This window comes from Puntigrus tetrazona, chromosome 12 (genome assembly GCF_018831695.1).
Source record: "Puntigrus tetrazona isolate hp1 chromosome 12, ASM1883169v1, whole genome shotgun sequence".
Classification (NCBI taxonomy): Eukaryota; Metazoa; Chordata; class Actinopteri; order Cypriniformes; family Cyprinidae; genus Puntigrus; species Puntigrus tetrazona.
In genome coordinates, this window is record NC_056710.1 from 12,900,935 (window position 1) to 12,916,774 (window position 15,840).

The 15,840-nt window shown below is 38.7% G+C and overlaps 1 protein-coding gene across 1 annotated transcript in view; it reads right to left on the minus strand.

Annotated features, from left to right (window-relative positions):
• nrg3b (neuregulin 3b) overlaps positions 1 to 15,840 on the minus strand; it is a 118,769-nt gene continuing 102,929 nt past the window's right edge. The window contains 7 exon segments of the mRNA XM_043253152.1: positions 1 to 1,194; positions 3,854 to 4,042; positions 4,382 to 4,494; positions 7,121 to 7,247; positions 7,977 to 8,079; positions 11,124 to 11,153; positions 15,659 to 15,732. Of these exon segments, the coding sequence (XP_043109087.1) occupies positions 537 to 1,194; positions 3,854 to 4,042; positions 4,382 to 4,494; positions 7,121 to 7,247; positions 7,977 to 8,079; positions 11,124 to 11,153; positions 15,659 to 15,732 (1,294 nt within the window). The 3' untranslated portion in view covers positions 1 to 536.

A 15,840-nucleotide genomic window follows, 5' to 3' on the forward strand; every position in this document is an offset into this window, starting at 1 on the left:
TGACAGGGTGACATTCAGATTTTATTCAGAAACTGCCGTTTTTCTTCTCAAGACCTCAAGCAAAACAGACAAAAAGACAGAGCTGGGCTGAGATTATAGAACAGCAGTTATTGGAAAAAAAGCTTCTGCATTACCATGTTTTGCATCTTTATTTTCGTCACTCGGTATGTCATATACATGGAATATATGACATACATATAGTTTTGACATCTATTATATTTTTTCTTCTTTACAGTAGAGAAACAACACTGAGATGAGACACTATTTGGTTTCTAAATTGAAGCTTTTTGTTAAATAGTGGCATATAAATCCTCTCCAATAACTCTTTAGATCACCATCCCACCAAAGTCTTCATTCTCTCGCATCTATTCACATTGTGTTGTCAGTAAGTCAGAGTTTTAAACCGAATTGTCATTAGTTGTATTTCACAATGCAGTAAAATTGTTCCAAAAGTAAGTGTTTTGCACAAGAGGGGACGTTCCGGCCCCCGTCCACACCGACGTGGAGCTTCCAAAGCAATCTTTCCGTTTATCCAATCAGCTTTTGGGATATGTGAGGCTGGCCACACCTCTAACCCCGTCAGAAAAAGAGCAGTCTTTTTCGTCCCCTAAACCGTCATCCTGCTGTCCTTCGCCGAAAGCAGAGCGGGCCTCGTGTCCTCCGGCAGCCTTAGACAGCGGGCTGGCGGTGTACTGCGTGGTTTTCGCCCCTGATCCCAGTACGGTCATAGAAATGACAGTCTTTGCTCTTCTGGAGCTTGTGCCTGATCCCAAGGCTGTTGTGTAGGTAACAAGGCTTTTGTGTTTGATTTGGCCCCTTGACATCAGTGCAGACTCGGAGCAGGTGAGTGTCTGTGGATCCTGCACCGCCACAGAGGAGCTGGCAAGTGATCGGCTGGAATTTGCCACTGACTCCGCCTCAGTCTCAGGATTGATTAGGTTGTAGCTGGAAGATCCCCTACCCCCGTTATGCAGCTTGTTCCCGCCCCCCTCCCCAAAATCAGGTCCCTGAACGGAGGGGATAATGGGTACGGAGTGGGCTCGGAAAGAAGGGGGAGGAAAGGTCGTTCCCTGGTCGAGACGAGTGCACGGAACGTCGGTGTAGCCCATCTTTCCTTTGGAATGGGCGGAGAGCATAATTTGCATATTCAGATTACAACGGCTTTGTTGATTGCTGTCCGAGTGAGACTGGCACCTAGAGGACGAGAAACCCAGGGAGTTAGTACTTACATCTCATTATCCATTACACTGATTTTGTCTGTTACACGCGAAAGAAATCGCTTGGCCACTGAGAATGATGTGAAAACAATTTAAGAACAAAAAACAATCACAGCAGTGATCAAATTATTTGGAGGTTGTGGGAATTTTGAATCTCAATGTAATTATTTATAATCTGCAGCTTGGGCTGTGAGCCTGTGGTAGCATAAATGTTAAAGCTGAGCTCGTTCAGTCTTCTGATGAATCAGTTATAGATTTAAGTAGGGCTGGGCGATATGGCCAAAAATGATAACCCTCAAATATATATCAAGTTTCCCTTTCAGATTAATTGAAGGGGGGGTATAAAATTGAATCATGCAATATACATAACATTTAACATAACATTACATTACACTATACTATGGTACAATACAATTTGCATGAATATCCTTGATTTTTGAGTTTTTAGTGGATCCAATCTAGTGGATTTAGTGAAAACAGTCCGTGTGGCACAGTTTAAATGAGTAGTGCTTTTGAATATTTCTCTTTTTGACATTATTTTATCTTTTGAACATTATATGAAACATTTACTGAAACCTTGTTATCATTTTATTGAGTAAATTTTTGTTGTGCTAATTATTGTTTTATCGCTCAGCCCATGATTTAAGCCATTCCGAGCAAAGCTTGTGTATTGTTCACCCAGACCTATGAGTTTATGAAGACCACGCTTCTTCATTTAGCTCTGGTTTTGATCTCGCAGGAGAGGACTGCTTATCGAATCCAGCACACCTTGTGGTGACAAACCTAAAAACCTTTTGGTATTTTGCTGGGAATATGCAGTGGAGTAGCACTCAGATCTTGCAGCTTGACCCAACTGGTTATCTAGGGTTTGTCAGATGTAGAATCATAGGAAATGTTGTGGGTTTCTTAATGTTGAGGTTCAAACTGGCCCAGTTATCACCCTTTATCTAATCCTTGACATGATGACATTTAAATACAGCTTTGGAAGAGCACCAAATCATTCTTGCTTCTGGTAAAATAAAAAAAAAAAAGCATCAGACACACAAAAATGCTATGTTTTGTCAGTTCTCAGAAACCCCAGTTCATCTAACCACTGAGTTATTGTCTGACATCAAAGACTGTTAAATAACAGGGCTTAAATAATTGAGCCCTATAACACAATGCATGGGTATTAAAAGTGTATTCTAGCTTCAGGTTAATCCGGCAGATCGCAGCAAATCAAAACAATATCTAAATATAACTGCACCGATGGCACACGCAGTTTCAATCCATATTTCATCTCTGACAGGTAAATATGTGTCTTTGCAGTGGGTTTTTTTTTTCATAAAACTGACAACATTCTGTGGGGGTCCTGCTGTCATAGCGAAGGGGGATAAGCAAGCACTACGTGCCCATCTCTCTCTCTTTCCCCCCTCTCCTCACTTCTTTTTTTACTCCATTAGACTGGAGGGTGTCTCCATGGCAACAAGAGAGAGGTTCGGGGATGGTGTTGGTGTTTTAAAGCTGTTAAGTCTAGAAATAGGTCAGTTCAGCCCCAGTCTGTCTTTCTCTGGGCTGGCCAAGACAGGCCTGAGAAAGGTTGAGAGCGGCTTATCAATATTTAATTAATCGTGAACAATAATAACAATAGCTGGACCCCTATAGTGGGGTAACCCATTGGTTATGCTTTCAGACATGAGCTTCAATTAATTAAGTAAAAATCAAGCTAACCCTTTAGACTTTACCAAAAAAAAAAAAAAACAACAGCAGCCAAAAAAAAAATAAAAAAAATCACAGAGAGCCCTGCTGCCGACACACTGGGAAAAAGAAAACCCCCTTTTCTAAGCGTGTTAGTACGTATGTGCTTGATCACAGGCTTTAAATGAGTCTCCAAGCTCAAAGCTGCACTGTTTAAGAATGTAAATTATGGAAATAGGTCAAATAGAGAGAGTTTGGCAGAGAGTGGAGTTTACAAGTCACTGTGAAGCTGGATCAAGTTGGCATGGTAATGAGAACATTGCTTGGAAATTCAGGAGTAAGAGCTACTTGCACACATACACCCTACTTAACTGAAGGACATTATTCCTGCCATGGGCCCTGTCAATGAAATTCAGCTTCACTCTCTGACTATATATTGTTTCTTGGAAATCTCATTCAACTCTCATTTAAATCTCATTCTGGTCTGTTTCTAGACCAGCTCTGTACAGAATAATTATGCAGTTATGGTCTTAACATAGCCCTCCCCCTACCAATGTCAGATGACCCTCATTCTAATAAAGATATTAATTTCCCTTTGTAAAAAATGAGAAAAACAAACCCAAAACTTTTGCATCACAAGAGAATAGTCAATTTTCCTTGAATCATTTTTCTGATCCAACAAGTGTCATTTCCACCACATTTCAAATAATTATATATATTATCATCATTTGAAATGTGGCAGAAATGACACTTGTTATTAAGTAATGATAATTAAAAATAATTGCTAAATAATAGTTATTTCATAATTCTTTATAAATGCTAAAGTGATATAGTGAAAAGGTTAAAAAAAAATTGTTGAAAGTTGAAATCTGTCAGTTTTGATTAAAAAGTGTCTGAAAAGACAAATTATTGCTATCATTGTATTGTTTATTGGATGTATTTAGCATTTTATTGCTTACCTTCTCAAGGACTGTGGCATCACCTCATTCACCTCCACTTCCTGGAGATGTTTATAGGAATGAAGAGAATCTCGAGATCCTCCACTGAGATGATGGCCTGCTCTAGAGATGGGCGGGGTCCACTTTGAGACAGCTCGATAATTGGTTACCTTGTGTTTTAGGGCAGGGCTTGAGGAGAAAGAGCAGCTTCTGTAGAAACAGATAAAAGCTTCTTAAGTGAGGAGACAAAGATGGTAGATATTTCATATGAAACAGCCTTAGGTTCAAACTAAAGTTGATGATAATTAATTCAATTAATACATTGTAAATAGCTATTGTGAAAAACTGATTTCACCATTAGGAAATGTAAATTGTCATGGTTGCTACCAATTACAATTATTATAATTCTTTCAAGTGGTTCATTTTTGACGTTAACATATGGTGCCATATTGAGAGCTGATTAAATTTCTTCTTCCGCTGCTTTCACTTCTGTGGAGAGGGATAGAATGTCAGAAGTTTTACAATAGATGTGAAGCTCTGGGAAAGTACCTGCAGCGCTTCCCCATGGAGAGACTGCGATTATGATTTGGTAGAGAAACTTTAGAGCTGCTGAGAACGATACTGGCCGCCTGCGGAGAGGAGAAACCATGGGCTCTTCTGCTCTGTAGAGACGAACAGGAAATAAAAGATATTGCAGACAAACCAAACTATATAGCGTATGACCTCAATGATTATAATTTCTATGCATGTATGACTCAAGTCATTTTCAAACACGTGCTAATGTGTGAAAAAGTTTTGAAATTGTGAAATGGTAGCAGCTCTGCTAATGAATATTAATTAGGTATTAATTAGATATGCAAAAATGTGAGCATAATATTAGACATGTCCCTGGAATCGTTTCAAAAAACAATTTTAGTAGCACACTGGTTTGTTAAGATATCACTGGGTTGAGGAAGAAATCTTAAGTCTTTATAACCAAGTTCACACGCCTGAATAATTCTGTGACATTTGTAAATGTGTGATATTTAATTTGACAACTTCATTCCTATATCTGCTACTGTCGGGTCATGATTTTGCAGGTCAGTGATTTTTTTTTCCCCCTTATTTAACTTTTTTTCAGCTACAATCAAAATTGCAGCCACTCATAAGTCTGGGGCTGGAACAATTTTTGTAACGCTTTTAAAAGAATGTTTTTTAAACGCTGCATTTATGTACAAAATTTAAAATGCATGTTAAGTGTTATTTACTCCGGTGCTCAAGAAACTTTTCTTATTATCATTATGGTTGAAAACAGTTATGCTAGCTACTTAATATTTTTGTGGAAACCTGATACATACTTTTATTTAAGATTCTTTGCTGAAAAGAAAGCTCAAAGGAAAAGAATTGACTTGAAATATAAATCTTTTGTACCATTATTAATGTCTTCACTGTCACTTTTGATCAATTTAATGCTTCCTCGCTGAATAAAAATATTCACACTTCCTTTCACTTTTGAATAGTAATGGGAAAACATTTGTTTGATTTTGTTTCGTGACTTAACTAGAACGGATAGAGCTGTGTGCATCTGGGAGCCATGTGAACACTGTCGCTTTCCTCCAGTGATGACAACCGCAACAACCACTCAGCAAAACATTAAAATCTAATTCCAGCGCCGGATTGCCACTCGTTATAACACACACTAACAAAATGACAACTCTTGTTTAGAAATTAGAGATGCTTCCTCTGTATTACATACATCGCTGTTGCAAGCTATTTCATGAAGTGGTGTGGACACAACCAGCTGTAAATAACATGCATGCTTTCTTAGTGTTGCACGGCATCTCATTTCACTTCTCCACACTTGTACAAACAGATAAATGTAAGAACACACACACAGGCTAAAGATAAAACGGAGGGATCGTGAACTCTGAAGAGAGGCCGTATGGAGATGTTCAGTCTGTGATATACAGGCCCCTCAGTGAGGGAAAGCCATTTTAATTAGACTTTACATTTAAACTGCAGATTAAGCGAGGCGCACTCTGATTATTCTTCCTTTCGACTTCCCCAGTCAGGAATTAATCTCAGACAAGATTACATTAATGAATTCCTAAACTATTTTTTTTTTCAGTCCCCTCTTAAAATTAAAGCCATTATCTTACAACAACCGAGAGCAGCCTGCAATAAGTATCCCGAGCCCCCCTCTCAGTGTCGCCAGAGCTGGAAAAGACAGTCGATAATGCAGTTATTCCAGTTAGTGAAATCTCCCTCCCTCTGCCTGTCTTGTGGAACATCATTAAAACGATTGAGTTTGACTTTAAACTAGTTTGGGGCCTTACAGCTGAAAAAGCATGTCCTTCTAACACTGCTGCTTCCTTGGGGACCTGTTAGCATTGTTCTTCTCTCCAACAAGAAAATTGGATGATTTCTGACCACCCTTTCATCGCCTTGGCAGGGTGAGAAAACTCAGAGGAAGAGAACCAGAACAGCTACTGTAATTGTAAAAAAAAACTTTTTGAAGGAGGGGTGAAACATGCAAAATCTGTACAAAAGATTGGAGCTCCCCCTCTCAGCCTCTTCTTAAATTACTTTTATAGTCGTCTGCTACTGGCTCAGCAGATTTCGGTGACGATTATATAAGCGGTCCAATTAAAGGTTTGCTGTGCATGCTTGGATTAGCAAGAGTGACACTCATCTGATATGCTGCACCCAGTGTCATTTACGCGCTATGTGCATTTTCATATAGATGACTTGCGCAGGGAAATGTAAATGTAAACCGTTGGGAATAATTTAAGCTCGGGTTCCTCACTCTCATTGGAGCTGATGGCACACATGGGAACGTGAGCGTCAACATTTGTGTACGGGATGAGAATGAACCGCCAAGTGGCAGCAGAGAGAGATTGATCTTCCAGTTTGGATAATGTAACTCTATTCATCCAGTTCTTCATCAGCTAGGTGGCTGCTTGCCTTTGACTGTTGCATCAGATAGATGCAGTGTTTACTCCCCGAGCTGCATGCAGTGTTATTTCTGTCAGCTTGAGGGATCTTCAGAGCAGGTGGGAAAGCAGTAAAGCCATGGAGGGCATCATTCCCCCAACTGCCTGCTGGCCAATTGTATTCATTACTGGTGACTGTTATGCACAGGGGACTTGATTTGAATCCCGTTAACAGCACATGTAGGTGGCTTGATTTCCGACTGTACACGTATATATTTGGTATTCACAGTTTTTGGACAAGCGATCATTATGTGCATTGTCAGCACAAGCGCAGATTTGCTCTCTGGGACATAAACAAACAGCAGCGAGTCGTCACCTTCTGAAGCTGGAGGGCGCTCTCGAGTCGGGGGCTGGATTTAGACATGAGACCCGAGGCGTTGATAGTACTGTCCCTCAAGTTGCGAATTTCGGTCAGGTGGGCTCGATTCTTCTCTCTTTGTCTCCTGCAAATATTTTTAAACCACAACATTTTATTTCCTGTATTGAGAAGAAAAAAGCAAAATTCTTTCAAAATCGATTCCTTAGGTTTCAAAAACATTGTGTTTTTTTCTTACAACAAATATAATAAATTATTAATTAAAAAGCAAAACAAATCAAAAAACAGTTAGGACATTTCATTTACTTTTATAAATTTGCTTTAGGTAAAAACACTACTGGTATGCATCTTGAGACAAAACAACAGAACTGACTTATTTTAGGAAAAGTCTGTGCAAGTTTATTTCAGTTAAAACAGTCCAGACTTGCATTTTAGGCTTAAGCCTTGTTTGTGGAAGCAGAGGATTATGTTTTTTGGGAGTTGCATCATGGTATTTTACAACCTAACCTTACCGTGTCACGAAAATGTTAAAACGATTAATTATTTCATGAGATCTTGACACGTGACTGATTTTACAGACAACAACTTTTTAAATATTAATAAGCAGTGAAGAAGTTTTGTTAAAATATTTATCCTCTAAGAAATAATAAAAGATTATGCCAAACTACTAAACGATGTTTTCTTTTAAGAATTTCAAGAGGCATAAGCCATTGTATATACAAATTGCAGTGTAAATACATGTAAATGTTTAATTGTCTTTTTATATTTTATTATTTATATTACCTTCAAAAACAAATACACTGAGAATTATGTTGAAACAATGCCATTCCAGCATCCAATGATGATTTGGACTCACTTGTTTTTGCAGTAAAGAGCCATGCAAGCCACTCCCAGCAGGCTGATCCCCATGGCTATGCTGAAGATGGACAATATCTGTCTCTGATAGGTTTCCGCACTCTCTGAAAAGACAGACAAGACAGCACACACTCATCTTCAGACTTCATTCACAGTCATCATTATGCCAATCTTGATTGAACAAAAGAATCCTGTGTAGCTAATTGGCTCTTAGAGGTTTTAAAAAAGTTCTGTCACAATAATGGAAATATTCCCTGTGCAAGAGAATATGAATTTTAAAAGATGATTGGAAAGCGACCGTCCTAAAACTAATCAGCTAGTTCTTTCATTTAACTAGAATGCAAGCATGTGCACACAATCACATTTGATTTAATGACCAGGGACAGAAAGCAGAGAAACATGCAGGGAGCTGTCAGCTAGATATTCATATGTGTCGGAGGTCAGGCAGGCTTGAAATGCGCTTAAAGAAAGAATCGACCTAATGACCGGTTGATAGACCACCAGTAGGGTCCTATGACATCCATTAAATTTTTTCGAAATATTTTATTTTTCTATTTTTAAGCATGTCTTATTAATTAAAATCATGAAACTTACTATGTTAAACAGCAATTTATTAAAAATAAAAAAGATTAAAATTCCATTAATTTTCTGGATTCCATTTCAATGATTTCTTTAAATATTTATAATCAAAAGCATTTCTCATTAAATGACTTCAGAAAAAAATACAAATTTAATTTTTTCCAGAAATACTGTTCTGTATTAGAATTTTTCTGCTAAATAAATTCCCCTCATTTTTTTCTGGTAAATATTTTTATAAAATAATGTATTAATAATAATTGTATTATTAATAGTAATACTTTCATTATATTAAATAATACTTCTGTCACAGTTTCTGTGCCATTCATACAGAGATGTGCGGAACATTCATATTTAAATAGTGTTTTTGTGACTAATAATATTCACAGACACTGGTCTATAATCATGTTTTGATTTAAGTGTACTGTCCTACTTTTGCTGTATCAAATTCGGCAACATTTCGCGTCATACAGCAAATTCAGTTTTTATTCAGTGCTTCTGTCCATGTTTTCCGCATCACGAGCACTACACAAGCATTACTAAACTGAACTGAAATTTGAATATGAATGACAGGAAGTTAAAAATAAAAAATAACATGCAGGGAAATTGAGCATTCTTCTGTTAGCATTTTGTCTCAATCAAACTTAGCTTTTCTGGTTACAAATAATTATTAACTGGAATATATAAAGCTTTCTCAGTTAATATCTAAATGATCATTATTACTTATCTAAGAGGAGTTCCACTAGATGTCAGAACGTAGATGCTGAGATTTGCTTTGTGACTCATATCCTGCTGTTCAATTGATTGTAAAGGTGTTCAAAGGAATGCATGTCTGAACTTTGTTCTTCAAAGCTATTTGTACTACACCAGAATCAGTAAATAACCTATGGATCTGTCTTTGTGCTCATCCAAAACGGTCCGGCATCATGTGTCTGTGGAAACCAAGAACAGCTAGCGGCACAGCAGGGACCAAAAGACCAGTCCTCGCAGGACACTGAGCTCTGGTTTGGTGGAAGGTCTCCGAGAGCAGATGGCTAGACTCCCTCACAAACACAGACCCGTGACTGAAACACTCTCTCATGCCACAAACGCACAGAGCTGACCATTCATGCACACGTGCACTCAACACCCCCCCTCCCCTCGTCTCTCTTTCTCATGAAAACGCTCCGTAATGGCCACAACTGGACTCGCTCACCATCCAGATTAAAATCACTGAGGCAGTCATTTCCGAGAAGCAGAAATGCATATCAGTTCCACTTTAACTATCTCTCCTTCTCTGACAGTTTTTGAGGAAATCTTGAGGCGAGTGTGTGAAGCACGACTAATGGAAAACTTCACAGGATTCACTCGTTCACTTAAAGAAATGCTTTCAGTTGTCAGGCACATGAGAGAGGACGGCGGGGCAGGGTGTGCGGGTACAGAAAGGGAGAAAGCCTGTGGAAAATCCATTTTCACAGCAGTTTTTGGGCTCCTGTTTGTTGACACTGCTTTAAGTCTGTGGTTTGTCAGGGTAAAGGCATCTATTTAGCCCAGGGCTGTGTGATATTTCTCGTCCCCAGAGACTTGCTATGCAACATGCCACCTCAGCAAGGTGCACACCTCTGGGCTTTGCAGTAATTAACAGCGACATACATAGCATCATGCGCAGACGAGTGCAAGCAGACACGCATGTACGCACACAAGCCGCATAGACCGCATCGCCCATACAGATGCTGCCCCGTGCCTTTACAATACATTTCTTTTGCTCTGTTTCCATGGAAACTCAAGAACATTACGCTTCTGTGAGGAACAGAGAGCATCATGTGTGTTTGTATACATTAATGCTGGTCAAGAATGAGGAGAAGTCTGTGGGTGTTTGTTTTTGAACATCAAGATACTAGGTTTACATGTACAGAAATTTATGAGAGAAAAATCTATCTTAAATACTTTTTAACCATTTAAAAGGTTCTGCGGTGTGACAAATGCATTTTAGTTTCTAAAGTCTAAATTGAAATGTGGTTATAAAATTGAAAATGACATGAATCATGAACAGTGAAAATGTTTAAAAATAAATGACAAATTATATATACACTGTCATTAATGTTTTTAAAGAAGTTATGTATGCTTATCAAGGCTGTGTCTATTAAAAATATAATTTATTCCTATTAGACAAAGCTGAATTTTTAGCATCATAATTCCAGTACTGAGTGTCACATTATCCTTTCAGAAATCATTCTTATATGCTGATTTATAATCAATGTTGGAAACAGTTGTGCTGCTTAATTTTTGGGACCTGTGAAAATGTTGATAATAACAATGTATACTACTATTCAAAAGCTTGGGGTCAGTAAAAATAACTAACTGGTATTTAAAAGTATATTAATATAGGAAAGCAATATTACAAATTGAAACAGTACTTTTTTTTCCCTGTATTTCCGATCAAATAAATACAACCTGGATGAGCATGAGAGAAAAAGCGTACTAATTACAAACTTTATAATATAAGAGAGAGTACAGAGAACTTCTGTGCACATGTTAATGAGGTAGAAAATAAGATGGGTTAAAGAAATAATAAAAAAATACATTTCCTTACCCATAAACTCAATGCCCAGCTCATCTGCTGCTTCAGGGAGTAATAACAAAGAGAAAAGTGGTTAAACAGATGGAGAAAAAGACAGAAACAAGGAGACTGATGTTATCATACAGATTTCCACAAACAAATACATATTAAATCACCCGGATAATAACCGTGAACAAAAAGCAAGCGAGTTTTGTGTCAACTAAAACTGCTCATTGTTCGGAAAGAAAAAAGATTCTATAGTGGCATCGCTTCGGCAACAAAAATAGCTTTCTCTTGATTACCCAAGATACGAGCAAAAACATATTGAAGAGGGTGAAGCAGTTTATAATCGAAAGCACATAAAATGCCTGTTAGTTGCCTGTAGATAAAATAGGCTCCCCTAGAGAAGCTGGATTTTGTCAAAGGCAGTCTTTAGAAATGCCTCTGTCAACTGTAATGCCCAGGAGATGCTTATAATTGTCTTTTGTAGTTGCAAACTTTTATTAATTCATCCGAAGACTTCAACCAATATGCCTCCTCTTTAAGGGAGTGTTCTCCAGCAGAGCACGGCACAAGCAAATCGCCTTTCTAAATGCAGACACTCCCTCTCTCTCTCCTCTATCCCACTGAAGCCTCAGAACTGCTGGTGCTGATAAAGAAGAACACTCATGCTCTTTTCATTTGAATAGTCCCCTTTTTCACGCCACTGTAATATAATCTCATTTAAATTAAAATGAAACCCTCACACTTAATTGCTTTTCTGACAGAGGTGGTCTAAGGTTTTTAAATAGACTGCGGCTTGCCCGAGAAAGATTATTTTAGTGGACATACTTAGAGGGGGAAAAACAGAAATCAAACACGGTGACAGAAAACCTTCTGTCAAATGATGAATCGCCACATAGTAGCCTCAATTTTTCAACGACACCTTTTTGCATATATTCATGCGGCAATTTAAACGTGATCTGTGGGAAAATAATGAGCCGAAATGTCTATTTTTTTCCCTCTCGAAGAGGTCGTGCAGCAGTTCCTAATGAGAATGCAGGGAACGGTAGTTTTGCCAATTCCTGCTTATGATTTAAATTCGTGGCGAATAAGGACTGAGCCCTTGTTTACTGGCAGCTGCACCATAGCGCAGGCACAATGAAGTATGAGGAATCGCTTAAAGGTTGTTTTAAATGCTAATGTAAGCAGAATTGTTGGTAATACTCCTACCCGAGATTTTAACACACTGTCTCTCCTCTGGGCCTTTTGAATTCGCAGTGTTTTGTAGGATCGGGTGAGATTTTTTAAAAACACAACACGGCTCTGTGAGACAAAAGGCCCAGGCGAGGATCCAGCGGTTCTGTCGTATCCCTACTGCCAGCATAGCTTGGCCCATTCATGCTGCGGCTGCCTCTGATTGCCCACAATAACTGCCACATTCATCCAGTCATAATCGCTGTGCTGTCATGAGCCACACACACAAAGTCATTAAGCACGGATATGCATGCATTCCTCGAATCCTGGCAGCAAGGTCCTGATGTACTGCTCCCATAAACCACAGCCTTCCATCCGTTGTCCCGTCACCCTTGGGAGACATTTACGCCTTGGAAGAGAGATGGGATCCAGAGCAGTGCATCAACGTCAGTCGCTCAGAGACTGAGTGGAAGAACTACAAAAATGAATCAAATCCTTAATCCTTCCGTTAGTTGGAGCAATAGGCGAAAGCTCCTTTGTGCGGCTTACTTACATAGCCTAATGCTCGAGAGATAAATACCTAAATGAGAGGGGCGCTGTCCCTTGAGCAAGCCAGTCATGAAATCCGTCTCCCTTGAGTCACCGGCTGAACCCCCGGTTTATCCACAGCTTGGAAAACTGCTTCACTAACCAAACTCCTTCCACACAAAATTAATATTCTGTTATCACTTCCTCACGAAAAAATTGTTTCTGAAGACTTTGCTGGTCACTATTGTTTGTCCAATTGCAATAAAAGATTTAAAACTTTCAAAAGTGTTCATAATAGTGGTTCATATGACTGGTACGCTATATTTCATGTCTTCTAAAGGCATACAATAGCTTTTGCAAAAAAAAAAAAAACAACAACACATTGAACATTTCCTCTCCTGTGAGCTTTTAATCACTACACCAGACTGAGTGAGAACTTGTAAAATTCATGATTTGTTAAGCAAATCATTTAACAGATTTAATCTAAAAGAGTAGATTTAAGAGTCAGACAATACTACTGATGAAATTGTCTCTTCTGGTGAGATTTTTAACCTCTACAACTGGATTGTTAAGTCAGAACATGAGAATCAAATATGTGAACAAATCATTTAGATCATTTTTTGAAAACAAATCAGAAAAAGATATAATTTAAACAATGATTTGTTCATGAATACTTATATTACTTTGCAAAAAGCTATAATTTGGCTTTAAAAATAATTGAAATACAGTCCATGATACTATGGACCACTTTTAATGATACTTTTATGCATGGCTTTTACAGCTCGAAAACATCAGTCCCCAAAAGAGCATAAAAACTAATTTTCTCCCTCTGTGTTCTGTGAAAGAAAAAAATTCATACAGCATTAGAACAACATGAAGGTGAGAAAATGGTTTCATTTACTGATAGAACTACTGTTCTAACACCTCCTCTCACACAGTGCAGGGAAAATTCCTCATATTAAGCAGTGGGGTTTTTGCAGACACTGACCCGCAGTGTTTTCTTATGCCAGGGAGCTGGGAGGAGGCAGGGGCCAAGCATAAGCAAGGCTCTTTGCAGCATCTCTTATGTGGTAGTCGATATGGAGACAAAAACGACAGTCGACAGATGATTTGCGCTAGTGTGTTGAGCAGAGATAGATTGTGAAAAGCTCGGGGGACAAAAGACTAGGTGGCAGATAAAGCCAAGCCGCCTCCAGGGGGTGATTTGTGGCTCATTTGGTGGGTTAAGTGAATAAAGATGCACTGGGCCATACACATCGAGCTCAAACTAGGAATTGGGAAAAACAAACAATGGCCTCTACAGCATGGAATAAAGATACATTGAAAACATAATATTGAGCACTGTCATTTCTCCTCATGTGGGCCGCTGCAAAGCCTGTTGTGTTTGTTTTCATGGCAGGAATGGATTGTAATTCAAGCATAATCTGGATTAACTGGATCATCTTTATCAGTGTAGTATAGATGGATATGAAAACCCCCAAAACAAAAACTAGAGATCCTGAAATCTTCACCTACATTTAGCAGATTTGCAACATCACTGGCCTACAATTGCTTTAATGCTAAACTATGTCAACAAGAGGGTGGAGGAGGCAATACCAGCAGGATTGTGTAGGTGTATCCATGAAGAAGATGATGGCACTGCTAGAGATGAGGGCTCCATCTCAGGGCATGATGGATAGCAGGCATTTGAATGCTCTCATTGAGAAAATCGGATATGAAAGAGAAGCATCAGGGACACAAAGTGGGCCTTGGCAGAAAGGCTACAGAAAGATCCCATTTCCAGCCACTCAGTGGGGTCAGCAACTCAAAGTGCACTAAATGGGAGTTTAGGTTGCTGTCTCACTCACTGTAAAAGATCACTCCCCAAAAGCTAGACAATTCATACACGCAAGCCATTCTGAGAAATAGCCTCGCTGCAGATTCATCGATGCGCTGGACAGCTCTTTTCTCTGCTTTCTCCTTCCATGGCTCTGACTTCCTTTCATATCGGTATAATAGCTCTCGGAAAGTTGAGTCACAGGAAGAAGGTTTTATGAATCAAAGCTTTGTGAGGTTTCACAAATCTCTCCGAAACCAACCTATGAAAAAGCAAACATCTCTCTTTGACAGTGCCTATGAGCTTCCCTTTGGCTACTTGTGTCCTTTTTTAACCTGTGAGACACTCATCTAGCACAGAAATTGCTAATGACTTTAGCATCGACCTAAAATTAGCAAAGCAATTACTTTCATTCAGGGACTTTCGTAATGGCAGGGGAAATGTACTCTTCTTGAAAAATGGTCACTTGATAACATTTCATAGCCACTTTGAGCCTAGTTAGACTCTTCAATCACATTGTGTAGCAGGACAATGAAACGCAGGAAAATATACGCACTATATCTGTCATGATAAACAAAATCCTTCTCTTGCAGAGTTCGAGATCAGCTTTCCCATAGAGAAAATAGCATATGCAAATGCTTTCTGATTTTCATGAGAGTGTGGCATTGTAGGGTGACGGCAATTTCAGCACTTAGAGCGAGAGGTATAATTAACTACTTAAGCAATACCGGTTCTGAGAAACGGCAGAGAACTCTCAGCCCTGGAGGCTAAGACACTCACCTGATGCTAGAGAGACAGAAAACTTCTAAAACTAAGACTGGAAAGCAAGTAAACAACAAGTAAATTATGTTCTCTCATCTTTGGTTTGCTGTATCATGAAACATTTTGTTGCCGAAGGGTTTTGTTTTGTTCATGCTTGTAGAAATGGAAATAACTCAATAACTTTGTGTTTATCCAAACCACATTCATTTTTCCATGTACTCCATGATATTAAAAGATTCCTTCATATTTTCCTTTGAAGAAAACATACAGTGAAAAAAATACGTACTTGGGTCTGATAAGATGGAGTCTGTCTTTGGGACAAACTGGTCACAGCGAAGTCCACGGTAGCCCTCTTTACACCTGCAAAGGAAGAACAATGTTCAACATTTCAGTACAGGTGTCATCAATAATTTAGTCTAGAGGATTTTTGAATTTTTCTGTACAAAGTTAGAACATCAAAAACAAATT